This window comes from Aptenodytes patagonicus, chromosome 4, assembly GCF_965638725.1.
Source record: "Aptenodytes patagonicus chromosome 4, bAptPat1.pri.cur, whole genome shotgun sequence".
NCBI lineage: Eukaryota > Metazoa > Chordata > Aves > Sphenisciformes > Spheniscidae > Aptenodytes > Aptenodytes patagonicus.
In genome coordinates, this window is record NC_134952.1 from 1,841,566 (window position 1) to 1,855,542 (window position 13,977).

A 13,977-nucleotide genomic window follows, 5' to 3' on the forward strand; every position below is an offset into this window, starting at 1 on the left:
CAAGCAAGCCTGGAAATCACCCTAAATTTAGAGCGAAGAGATTCTGGAGCAGGAGCACCACTAATAGCTAGAGGGGGCTTTGCCTGACGCTCCCTTCTATCACATCTCTGGGTTTGGGTATGGGTTTTGGGGCACTGGCTGTGCCCACAACAAAACCGAGCCCCACTCCCTCCTCTGACCAGGGACATCAGACAGGGACAAATGCTGAAGCAAGAGCAGGTGAAGTGGTTTTTTCCCCAATTCCCAGAGAAATGATCTGACAACCTCTGAAGCCCCCAGGGCAGAGATGAGCCTGGGGCATCTCTGGAGGTTTGGAGGAGAGCCCTGCAGGCAGGACCCGATGAGGACCAACGATCCCCCCTCGTGCCGCGACTGCAGGCGCAGCACCAGCGAAATCCTGCGGCTGACGTACAACCGCTGCGAGGGGATGTTTAAAGCAGCAACAACAATTCACCATCCGTTATCTTCATGCAAACCGTGCTAATGTGCCGATAGGGGTGGATGCATCTTGCTTCGGTTATTAAAATGTTGTCTTTCCACGCCGAGTGCGGAAACGGTGGGTGTTAGCCAAAGGGGAGCACTGCAGAATTAGCTCTGACATGAAAAATGTTCAAAGCGCCTCTTCCCCCCCCCCCCCCCTAAGGAGAAGTGGAAACGATTTCTGGTGGGAGCAGGGACCCCAGGGAACGTGTCAATGGAAATACTGCTAGTCACGCTGTCGGAAGCACGTTGTGGCTGCAGACTGGAAAGCAGACCTGATAAACCAGTCAGCGAGCTGCTGGTGGGACGGGTGGGGAAAGGCGGACACCAGAGTTATCTCCGTGCTTTCGTTCCTCGTCACGACGGTGCTTCGTGTCACAACCCACATCTCCCTGCTAAACCTCTGCTTCCTCCAAGCTAAATTCAGGGGCCGGCGTGGGGATCAGGAGAGATTAAATCCCACCCTCCCGCGGCATCGCTGCTCACTGCCGGCGGGGCGAGATCAGAAACAGCCCCGGTCCTGCAGGCTGTGCGCGCGTGGAGCTGCGCCCCAGGCTTCTCGCCAGGGCAGTAAGGAGGAGCGGGTTGTTACCCTCCCTGTTAGAGCCAGAGCGGCCAGAAGCACTTTTGGCAGTGTTTTTTGGCTCAGTTCCCTGCAGATGTGGCTTCTGGGAGGTGCACGAGAAGGTCTGATTGGGGACCCGGGGAACACAGAGAAGCAGAGGGGGAAGGAAGGGTCTGATCGTGCATCTCAATGTCGGATCTTGCTCTTTTGACTGGGGGCAGATCTTACTTCCCCTAAGACATCCCTAGCGCAGGGCTTGTCACTGAGTCTCCGGAGTCACCGAGGAGAAAACGGCCCTCCAAGGGCATCATGGACCTGACCTCAGTGTTGGCCAGAGGGTGACGATTGGTGTCCCAGAATCGTGCGACCAAGGGTGTCGGGGCTATCTGTGTTGCAGACGCAGTTCGGGGAGGTGTTGCTGTTCCCGGCCACCCCTGCAACGGGAACAGTGGGAGCTCAGCCCACCTCTAACTGATGGTGACACCTGGGTCCCGGAGCACCACCACCAGCCCGTAAACTCATCAGCAGGTCCCATCGGTCATCTTATTAAAAGATCCCCCCACCTACTTTACCTTACGCCTCTGAAAATGTCCCAGAGTTTTCACTTTGTCACTCGATCCCCTGCATTGCTGCTACTTAACTAGTTCAGAAACCAAAACCCCCAAGGAGAAACACAAAAACTTCTGCAAATTGTTTTTTTCCAAAATGGTAAGCTGTCCTAGCCGTGGAGCTCTGGCTCATTTGTACACCTCTCTTTCCTCCCCTCTTCCCATTAATGGGGGAAAAAAGCAAGTGTTTGTGCTTCTGCCATACCAACAGATGATTTTACTACCAACCAGTGATGTGTAACCCATCCAAGAGTTGCCCAAACCCCACCTTTTACTTGGGTAAGGAGAAACAACACCCAATCCAACCCAAAGTCCAGGCTTTCCGTAGGGTGGTTGGGTTAAATTGGTTGCTTTGTAAAAAGACTTAAAATTGCTTCCCCTCTTTCTGTAGATGATTGATATTTAAGTCTCGTGGAAAGAAAAGCGGCACGGCTAATATCTCTCTGGCTCCACATCCAGCTGCGTTCGTTGATGATAGGTGACACAGCAAAGAGCGTCATCCTGGACGTAAGCGGAGCCTTGACGAGCCTCCACGCTCTCTTCCATTCCTTCCCTGCAAATCTCTTTTCTTTGCTACAACACAAGAAGAAAAATCAGAGCAGGGATGAAATAGGCCCCCATACCTCTATGTTTTATCCTGCTGTCCAAAATGAGCTTAAACTAGCTTTAAAACCACTATCCCCTGCCCACTTCATTTCACCACGCTGTGCTTTCAGACTGGCATGCTCCGCTCAGCTCGGCAGCAATTTCTGGGAATTGGGCTTCAGCATCCAAGTTTAACGCCACGGGATGAAGTGGCACAACGGTCTTAGGAGACAGCGGTGACTGAAACCTTCATGGCTCATAAATGTCAGGTCCAACTCTGCTTCGTCTCAGCAGTGCTTAATTTCAAAGCTGAAGAGCAACATAAAAATAAATGGAGAACAACGGATTGCGTCTCGGCAGGAGTCCGTTTCTGGGTGCCGGGTGTGCTGCGCGCGGGCTTCCAAGGGGTGGGAGAGGAGAGGTCACCGCCGACTTTGCTCCCCTAGCTTTTTGTGCATCCGAAACACCAGCTGGCACCAACATTTGATAAGGTTGCAAAATCATTAGCAAAACCCTTTGGATGATACAGTCTCCAGGGATGTCAGATTTTTCTCTCCTGATTCAAAGGACGGAGCGGTTTAGTGGGAAAATTAGCAGTGAGAGTAAGAAAGGGAAGAGGCTGAGATTTTCTATTTCTGTTGGGCTTATTTAAACCCTGAATGCAGAAGCCCTGAGCTTTGGGACAGCAGCACAGTCGCCGAACCAAATAAAGACCAGCTGTATCACGACAGCAAGGACTCATGACCCCGGCGCCGAGGAGGTTGGAGCAAATACGTTCCCTCTTCAGCCCTGACCCTCCCAGGTGACCTGCCTGGAGGACGAGCCCCTTTTTCTCTACACTGAAGAGTTCGACACCTCTTTAGGATGCTCCTCCCTTCCACCGCCCTTCAGAGACAGCCGTAGGGGAGATCAGGGACCAAGAGCTTCCCTAAGGCACCTTCCCCCCCTACGCGGAGATGTAGATGAGGGTGACGGTTTCGGGGGATCGCAAGGCGGTACGCAGGCACAGCAGCCTACCCCCGCGCTTCGCTGGGGGACCCCACTGTGATGCCCATGCCCCCACGTAGCGGGACACAAGGGAGCAATAACTGCAGAAACGGGGGACGGGACGGAGCGAAGGCCCCACGGCTCTCGCCTGTTCGGACACGGTCATCCTTGAGTATGTCCTCGCTTGGTAAGTCTGCCTCTGCCACACCTCTCGCAAATCTTAGTGAAACTTATGCCCACGTCCCCATGCAGCGGGACACGAGGGAGCAATGACTGTGCAGAAACGGGGGACGGGACGGAGCGAAGGCCCCACGGCTCTCGCCTGCTCGGACACTGTCATCCTTGATAAGTCCGCCTCTGCCACACCTCTCGCAGTCCTGAGGCCTAAACTTATCTCAAGGGCCTGAAGATTCAGGCTCCGAAACACATTTGAACGCACTGAGAGAGAAAACCTAAGGTGGAGAAGCGAAAGGAGGACCTCGCCTGCGTAAAGTAACACCAACTTGTGATACCGAGCACTTAGTTTAGTGATTTAGCAGTTACGGCTCCTCATTGTTAAAACAAGGGGGAAGGGGAGAAGACGGCGCATTTGAGTAAAAGATAAGACCCAGCCAAGGGCTCACCCACCGAGACCGCACGGCAACAAAAGCACAGAAGGACACGGGCTGGAGGAGGCTCCTCGGAGCTCCCTCTCAGCTGGACCGAGGTCCCCGAACCGTCTGTGACCACCGGCTTGATCCTTATCGACAGGTCGTGTCACCCTCCCCGTGTACGTAGTTGTGTCGCGTTACGTGTTACTATTCCGTGAACCTGTACGCTTGCCGAAGGATTCTGGCTCTCATAATAACCTGGCACCATATAGCACCCGCCTGACTGTGGGGTCTGAGTAGCGGGTCGTTTCCCCCCCCCCTTTCTTTTGGTTCTATACGGTGCGTGACAACCGCCTCTTCTTCCTCCTCCCAAATTCGGCACCTGGCACAGGGGGAACGCAGCCCGGCTCAGGGAGACGCGAGCACCTCGAGATCCACCACCACCGTGGCAGAAACTCGCCCTCAACCCAGCCAGTCGTCTTTAAAAACATCTTCAGTTACTTCTTCCCCCTATTTTAAGAAAGGGGGGGGAGGGGGGAGAAGAAAAAGCGGGCGGGGGGAAATTTTAACCAGATCATCTACTTTTTATTTCAGAGGAAAGATTTGCATTATTTACTTTTATTTATATACACGTACTTCACATTTGTATTTAAAATGCACAGGTCTCCCAATAATTTTCTCGTTCCTGCTTTAAATTAGCTGTTATTTTACAATACAAAAAATTATACCAAAAACTGCAGTCCTAAATGTATAACACCCACAGTCCCCAGCAATGAAATAGTTTACAATACTTGCTTATATTTACATATGAATGCCATAAATGCTAAATTATACATATTAACAAACTAAGCTCAAGTTTGAACACAGGTAAGAATCGTAAATAATTACAGAACGAAGGGGAAAAAAAAAAAATCCAGAATACAATTAATTCAAGGATCCTAGTGTAAAGAACATTTATTGTGCACAAATTTCGGAGTAATATAAAACTCTATTTTTATTTTTTTTCCTTTTAAAAAAAAAAAAAAATGGACTGGCATATGTTACACTCCTCCACAATTTTTTTTTTTCTTTCTTCTTTCTTCTGGTGAGGTTTGTGGAGTCAATGATAAACGTAGAGCAAGTGTCTAAAGAACTATAGTACCTTTAAGACGCACAAAAATAGTCCACGTGTAGTGTTAGAACAAAGTAATAAACTGAACAAAACCTGCCCTGACGCAGAAGCAGAAAAACCCAGCATATGCACATTACTGTAGTATTCCTAGCACGGGAAACTAAACTAATTTCAGCAGCTATCAACAGAGAGAGTGTGAATTTGACCAAAATTGCCACCACCACGTCCGAAAATGAGAAACGCAGCCCCACCCCCCCTTCCCTTCGCTCCCGCCTCCCCAGACGCTCACGCGCGCAGCTTCCAGTGGCACCTTTCCATTGAAAACACGCACAACTCCCTCTCCCAACCTGCTCTTGCAGCTTCGCTCAGGAGGCTCCGAAAACCCCAACCCCCCCCCTTCCCTCCCCTCCCCCTACGGTATTCCCGAATGAAGATAAGAAGAAAACGGGAAAAGAAGAGACGTCGGCAGCTTACTCTTAAGTTGGATGGATGAGTTCAAAAGTCGCTCCCGGCACGTCGGGTCCGTTCTTTGCTTTCTCGCAAGCTCAGTGCCGGCAAATCCCCCTTCGCAGGGAAAAGGGTTTTACGGGTTCAGAGGCGCAGCTGATGCTGTGTCCCCGGCTCAGGGTCTCACGGAGAAGCAGCCGCAGCTGCTAACGGGGGGAGCAGTTAAGGATGGAGAATCAGCCCCGTCTTTGCGGCACTGGACTTTCAGCAGGTTACGCGGAAAGCCTGAAGCTTTACGTCAGCCTCTTGAGTGAGGGGATTTCATCAAGAGCTCGTTTTAGCTTATTTAGGGCCAAGCAAGCTGAGCTGCCATTTTAAAGCCATACTATAAACCCAGTGACTATGTATTCTGGTAAACGTTTACTGCAGAGAAAATGATGTTTCTGAGCAATATTTAGTATACAAACTACCCCTAAGGAAGCGTGTATCTGCCAACAGGGGCTGCCATGCTTTTACGGTACCAGACCATCAAATTTTGGTAAACTATAAGCTATGACTTTATGCTGATCACAGGCATTCCCTCACCACGTATAGCTTTATTTTGGCAATTTCAATACTGCGCATTTTCAGCCCAGGGAGAGCGGCGATGACTCAAAAGTTGTGTCCCATCAATCTTGTATTCAACGTATCGACCCATACCATGGCAGGGTCTCCTGTCGCTCATGCCACAGCAGCCCAGAGAAAATTCTGGGCTAAAAAAGAATGGAAAAGAGCGAACCAAAAAAATGTGTGTTATTTGGCGATCCAATGGCACTGTTGCTTTCTAGAATAAAAGGGCTACAACATTTCTGATTTTTTTTATTAATTTTTTTTTTTAAAGGCTACTCTCGAAGAATAAAAATGTTCTGAGGGTTGAGACCTTGAATGCTGAATTTCAGCCAGTTATAAATGCTTGAAAATAGTCATTCTGAATGGAAATCACTGGCACAATCTTAATGGTAGAGGCTTAAACTGCTGACTTAATCCTCCAAGTAATGACACTAAGTACATTTATTACCTGTCTTCAAGCGTTGGTTTTTTTCCCCCTTTCAAATGGAAGAGCCGTATTTCACTTCGTTTATACATTTAAGTGAAATGCATTTGAATACATAAAAGTCAAGTTATGCCTCCCTGCTTTATACTGCAAGATACCACGAATATAATTTGATGTTTCTTTAAAGCTCTGGAAAGTTATCTAATACTCATCATATGAAGAAGTTATTAAGACAAAACTCATACATCATTTAAAATGCATCAAAAATACATTCAATATTTTTCTGGTTTATATACACTTTAAATCTTTCAATGTTCTGCACGCTACTGTATAGTTTATGTACAAGTGCAAAATCGGTGTGTTATTTTTCATTTATTTACAGATTCTCCCATGAAATAAGGTTGCTCTTCCCCCCCCTCCCCTGCCAAAAGAAATAAACCCACAAATCCTTCACTTTTGATATTGGCCTGGTGATAAACCACCGGCAATTCTTCTTCCCCCCATCCATTCCCACCTTTGTCTCTATTTTACCTTTAAGTTGGGATGAAACTGTTTGCAGCGGAGATATGTATGAGAGTTCTCTTTTTCCCTCATCAGTATGGAGATAAGATGCAGAGCAGAGCTACATCCTAAAGGAGCTGTTCCATTTTATTTATATAAATAAGTCTCACTCCTCTATTTACATTTTTTGGTTCTGCTAAATCTCAAAAGTTTGATCCTTTTTGCTCGACTTTCCAATATCTGACACCTAACTTTGTGGCTACGCTTCTATGCTCCACCGTACGCTTTTGAAACCAGACAACCCAGCTCTCGGGGGGGGAAAAAAAACCCCACCATTTATGTCTTTTTGTTAACGTAAAAATATATCAGCCCTCCAGGCCTATTGTTCTGAAAGGTGTTTCTGTTCAGGAAAACCTAAGCAACAACTCTAAGCACCCGCTTAAATGCCGTCCTGAATACGGAGCCTTAAGCACAAGAGCTTTCTCAATTTGGGTTGGCAGTTTCCCTCCCCCCAAAAAAAGGGTCGGAGAAGCAAGACAACGACATCTCTGAACACGAGGATGTGCATCACGACTGAAAACACGTAAAGCAGTAACAGGGAAGGGATTTTAGTCCAGTATAATCTCTCTAGTTCAGGTTAGACCTATACACATAGGAAGTTAGAAGATATTTTCAGGAGATGAATCTGTCTGAGGTAATCTGTGCATCAGTTAAATAATTGCCTAAACCCCTTCACTCTAAAAGACATAGCTCACCCCTTTCCCTCCCAGAATTTCTTTTCCCCAGAGGGCATCTAAACTTCTAGTTTAGAAACAGATGCATTATATATATAAATATATATAAAAATATATAAAATGCATTTGTTCCCCAGTATTTTTTCTGCAGTTCTGTTGTATTTGTTAAGCGACACATTAAATCAGAATTATAATCCACCACGGTCTCTAAACCAGCAGGCTGTCCCCCACCAACAGCAACTCACATCTTTATTGCGATGCTGACGCGCTCCAAAGAGCTTCTTCAAAATAGTTAAAAGACAAAAAAAAAAAAAAAGGGAACAAGTGGCTGATATGTGATCGATCACCAAAACGTGCACGAAAAAAGACGCAGTTACTTGGGTTTCATTTTGGAAAGGGGTGCTACCTGGCCAGAAGATTCAAGAGCGCTTTCCTTCACTCCCCTTGATTTGTTACTTCTCCGTTTCACGAATACTAGATGTCCTCATCAGAAACCAGCGACTCGGCGACCTGAATGAAACGGCACTTACTGTGACTGAGCAACAATTACACGCCTCGTTTGGCACCTTCCTGTAACATCTCCCTACCAGCTTCAACAGCACAACTTCGCGTGGCCCCGGCACTGCGCCACATTCCAGAATCAAGGGAGGCACCGGGCACCAGCACGCACAGACTGATGCTTTAAGTCCAACCTTGAACCTCAAAACATAACACCAACTAGTCAGAGTATTTCAGATGGTTTGATACATCCCCCAAAAGCCAAGCCTTCTCTTTGCCGTTTGCGAGTCCCTTCCTTTCACCAACAAGCCACCTTCTTCAACATCTAAGAGAGTTCAACCCAAATGGGAAATATCAGTAACTGATCATGTAAAACGCAAACCTGTGGCCAAACGAAGCTGCCCTGCTTGCTTTTTATTTAAAGTTCTATTTTACTTCGTCCTCAAATGATCTGGCACCCGGAGTGTTGCTTTTTATACCCCGTAAGGAGATGGAGCAAATCTTACTGCTGAGGAGCGGTGCCTCTGAGCCCCGCCACAGCTCAGCTCCCGTCCAGAGGAATGACAGGAGGGAAGGGGGAGGGAAAGAGGCCATACGACCAGAGAAAAATCAGAAGAAATATAACATATCTGACCTGGGACACAAAGTGCTTCTATTAAAAGCGCTGGTGAAACCAGGAGTTTTCGTATGAGCTACTGAAACTCTGCTTTCCCTCCAGATATTTCCATCTGGCCGAGTAGTCTGTTGGTCAGGAAAATGCCGTTTTCCCCTGACTGCACGTGATATATTACACAGAACACAGACTGCCTTGGGTGACTATATATATGTGTGTGTATACATATATTTTAAAGGAATATAATTATGTTAAAAAGAAATGTGTGTAGCAGTCTCCTCACTCCCTAGATCTGTTCAAGTCTAGGCACTTGTGTGTGGTGTACTCCAAGCAGGTTAAGACTATGTAAACACCGAGTCCTTCAAAAGCAACATTCAGCTTCTCCAGGTATTGCATGTGGTCTGAGCAACACGTGACATCAACCTTTAAACCATCCCAGCTTCTGCGTTCCTGATGTTCTGGACCATGATGACTACAAAAACGCTGTATCTGGAAGAGAGTTCCACTTAAATAATGAGGGAATAAACGTATCATATTAAATGAAAACAAGGGATGAAGATGCTTTGAAGATTAATAGTAGTGTTTATGTGTTGAGAGCTGACACCTGTAAACACTGCATCTTTTTCTTTTTGTACAGTTTGATAAATACATGAACTACAAAGCACTTTCCATGTATAAACCTGAGTGTCATTCATATTGGACTACTGTTCTATTTACACTGACCATGAATGGCGGCGATCGGATGTTACTGGACCTGCAATAAAATTATTTTACTTTAAACTCGAAGAAAACAAAGGAGCAATCTGAAGCCACGTGTCAGTAAAACTTAAGTGGAGCAGTTGTCAAATAAAGCCAACTATCACGTAGATGAGAGAAAAAGTTGGGTTCAAGGAAGCTGTGTTTTTCTGAGTGCTTCTAGTCTCTTGTGACACAACTTGGAAATCTTCCTCCTCCTCCTCCTAGGTATCACTTTTCCGTTTTGTTTAAAACCCTATACAGTTTCTGATGTCCATGCATCAAATACAGGTTCCTGGCTGTGCAGGGGGCTGCTGTTTCCGATTTCGTATTGCACCCGATTTCTCTTTGTAGGCAATTGGCATCTGTTGTGAAATGTCCACCAGTGCACTGGCCACTGCAAGACCTGAGGCAACAAAACAAAATAGTCACGGAACAAAACAGTCACAGAAACAAATCCTTCCACCACAGCTGAGAAAAACCCTCCAAGTCACAAAACTAATATCACTTTTTTGAGTTTGTCTGGAAAAAAAGCAAACTAGAAAAGCATTCTGGCTTAAGAGATTAAACTCTAGCGGCTGTTCTGAAACAAGCTGTTAAATACCGCATGTTTTATCGAAAGCAACTGCAGTAGAAAAAGCTGGCAGTAAGAAGTGTGGGGTATTAATGGATGTGAAACCCATAATATTAGAGAGGTGTCTTTCTCTGCAGTAGATGTGCTAGAATAAATCCTGAAAGCACACGTGCGTGGAGGTTCCACTGCACTTCCCGGACACCCGTCATCTCTGTGACCTCCTCTTGGCAGACCCACAGACAAACCGCCGTTGGGCATCTGGGATTTAGTTCAACACAGCTCACAACCAAACCACCCCATCTCAAACCCAGCTGATACTCTTTTCAGATCCTCTGCTTCGCCACGCTCACTGGGCAAACCCCAGTGAAATCACAAACTGCCCAGGAGATTACGTCTCGGTGCCCTGCAAGCAGGTTTAAGTGAGAAGGGGCTGGGAGCAAGGAAACCTTAAGCTGGATGGAGAGAACTTCTCTGTCCAGAGCTGCTGAGAGGAGGGCACGGATGCTTTGAAAGGTCTTGATGTCTCTTTACAAATGGAGCTGGGAATGGAGGGGATAGGCTGGGAGACAAGTTACTTTCGTAAGTAACTTCTGCAAACCTGTTTGTACCAGATCCCCCTTTTTCCCCAGCCATAAATTAAAGTGTAATCCAAATATCAAATGTTCATCCATCAACTGACCCAAGAAATTGAATCAAACCTCAGGTAGGAAGCTAGCAGGGCCCAAGCTAGCTAGCTTAAAATAACCTGAGCACATCCTCAGCTGCGGTGTGGGTACAGCAATTACCGCGGGATCAAGTCTGAAACTGTAAGGTGAATCTGTAAGGTTGGGGAAGGAGCACAGAGTTAATACCAAGCCAGCGGAGACGACGATATTCCTCACCTGACTGTCCTGGTGGTGGTATACCCCCAAGTCCTCGAGGCAACCTCACGAATACAGAGAGAACGGCTGCTTTGTTCCCAAAGCAGGGCTCCAGCGCTATTGGCTTTGGTACAGTCTGCAGCGAGGGAAGGAAGAGGAGAAAACAAATGTTATACGTTGTGTTACACCCTCCCTCTTACCCCAGCGTCATCTTTCTCCGATTGTACAAGCTTCAGGGCACGAACCATGTTTCTGTGCTTGGCTGATTTCCAGCACGTAGCTAGCAAAGCTAAAACCAATGTTAGTAACAATCAAAACCCTAGTCATCGCAAAAAACACGTTTACTTAATAAAACTCTAGCTATTAAAAAGTCAAGCACTACAGAAGGCTTGTATTTCTCCCGAAATTCAATAACAAAGGAGCAGCTTATGCTAAACAACAGGACTGGTGGGTTTTTTTTTTTCCTTCGAACCCGTCAGCAGCATATCACAAATATCGGCACGTCTGACCACTGCGATTTGGCGGTTCAACTTCCATTTCCAGAGTTTGACTCCACATGACAACCTTCACAGCACTGCACGCATTAACACCGTAAAGAATATTTACCCCCAAACCCCTCCCTACTTCACTGTTCTTTGCTTTAAGCTGTCTTCCCCCAATTTTGGCTTTCGTTTCTGTTCCTTCCCAAGGGGTTGCGTTCATTTCCCAAGGGTCTTCTAGACCACTCTGGACTACGTTCTTAGGTAGCTGGTTGCTCTGGGAGCTGAAACTGCTTTAGAAAGTCTGCTGGATTGTACCATCCTTTTTTCAACTGAAAAGCAGAGGATTCAGTAGAGCAGAGGACCAGTTTGTGATCCTGGCTCTGGATCTGGTTTCAGTGACCCGTCGTATCCTAAGATGGACTACTCTTAACATGCTTTACTGAAGCCTGTTTACTTTGAATACGAGTCTTTCACGCTTACATTGCAAACATGGACATGAAATAGAGTTTTCAGACAAAATGTGAATTGATAACTATGAAGATATAACGGGCAGCCGGCTTTCTCCCACCCTAGAGGAGCAGGGGAATGGATCCCTTGCTGACCCTCAGTGTCTTTGAACATCACCCTCCCACTGTACTCTTGTAAAGATTTTAATTGAATGATCAACAGCTAATTCCAATATGTCATTAGAACGAAAAAAAAATGCAACAGCACGGCCCAGAAACTAAAATACGTTCTTGCCTGAGCCAGGCCCTGATCCCACACACAATTACACGCAATCAGTGTTATTGTGGGATGGCACAACAGTAAGCTGAGGATGCAAGTCTACCCCATGAGTACAGGTACAAGGGAGTGCCTTCTTTTGTTCCACATCAGCAAAAAAAGCTGAGAAACACTATTTTACCCGATACGCTCAGTGCTTTCTGATTTCTTGTTTCGTACGGACAAATTCTACCCTGGTATTAATGAAATAATTATTGCTTTTTCCATTAGGCATAAAATTGTACTACTGTACTTAAATGTTCAACAGAAACTCAATACAATGCAAGACACTGAAAAAACCGAACAGGAGTCAAACAATGCTATTAAATTACTGCTGCTCAATAAAAAAGAAAAAGAAAGAGATGATGGCAAGCAAAATGAAACTTAAAACTGTTTCCATATCTCATATTTACTGTAATGATTGCAACAACAATTTGTTAGTCTGTGCAAGGTAGATAAATACGTATTCTACAGGCTGTAACGACGTACGCTGCCGTCTGCCTGGTTTATGACTACAGACTTCATCTTCTCCCCACCCCCAACAAAGGGATCAAACTCAAAATAATGCTTTTCCCACAAAGCAGCCAAGCATACCCTGGTGCTATATCCCACAGGCGACTCAATTACCAGAGGTAATGGAGAGAGCACAGAGAAGGCAACTGCAGAAATACAGCCCACGGACTTCTGGCGTATGAGTGGGCGCGTGCACTGAGCACAAAGTTTGTTTTCATTTGGAGAGAGCCAAGTAACTTACTTATTCCGCTGTTAATACAACAGTCCTGCTGAATCCCCGAGGTTGGAGCGCAGCGCTTGGGTGTTACAGCGAGCACTCCCAGCATTGGGAGTGCTCACCCCCAGCACTGAGCAGAATGAGCAGCAAAGACCAAGCGGAGAAGAAATAGTGGGGAGAAGAGAAGGATGAAGGAACAACTGAACAAGCCAAGAAGAAATTATGTTTTCTAATCTCTTTTTAATGTATTTGCTTTTAACTCCTACTGGATTAATGGCCACGAAAATGATCAGGGGGATGGAACACCTCTGCTATGAAGAAAGGCTGAGGGAGTTGGGGTTGTTCAGCCTGGAGAAGAGAAGGCTCCAGGGAGACCTTCTTGCAGCCTGTCAGTACTTAAAGGGGGCTTATAAAAAAGATGGGGGCAGACTTTGTAGCAGGGCCTGTTGCAACAGGACAAGGGGGAATGGCTTTAAACTAAAAGGGGGGAGATTTAGACTAGATAGAGGGAAGAAATGTTTTACGCTGAGGGTGGTGAAGCACTGGCCCAGGTTGCCCAGAGAGGTGGTGGATGCCCCATCCCTGGAAACATTCCAGGTCAGGCTGGACGGGGCTCTGAGCAACCTGATCTAGTTGAAGATGTCCCTGCCCACGGCAGGGGGGTTGGACAAGATGACCCTTAAAGGTTCCTTTCAACCCAAACCATTCTATGATTCTAATCAAAACGCTTCTGCAACTCTGCTCCTTCCCCAACATAAATTGTTCAGTGCAACTCTACCCCAATGTGCTTCATAATGTCACGGTGATGCTCAGCAGCAAGCTCATCATCCTCCAGCCAATATATAGAAACGGGGAGCTGGAAAATAGTTCTCATGGTCACCGAATCCAGCCCTTCACTAATGCAGGTGCCTGCACGTAAAAGTGCAATGCTCTGCTTTAAAAGTAGTTACACTTTTAGCCTGTGCCATCACCTCTGCGAGACCCTTCCAGAGGCTCCCTGCTCCTGGATCTCACCGTTCTGACACCAGAAACTTTCTTCTAACCTCAATTCTTTCCCATCTTTTATTTATTCAATATTCCCA

At 46.5% G+C, this 13,977-nt stretch overlaps 1 protein-coding gene across 1 annotated transcript in view; it reads right to left on the reverse strand.

Moving 5' to 3' along the window:
• Positions 1-8,943: 8,943 nt before the first annotated feature.
• The window catches only part of ATRN (attractin), a 151,783-nt gene continuing 146,749 nt past the window's right edge, over positions 8,944-13,977 (reverse strand). Inside the window, exons 28-29 of the mRNA XM_076335646.1 lie at positions 10,943-11,057; positions 8,944-9,893 (exon numbers count right to left, since the gene is read on the reverse strand). Of these exons, the coding sequence (XP_076191761.1) occupies positions 9,769-9,893; positions 10,943-11,057 (240 nt within the window). The 3' untranslated portion in view covers positions 8,944-9,768. The remainder of the gene's footprint in view (positions 9,894-10,942; positions 11,058-13,977) is intronic.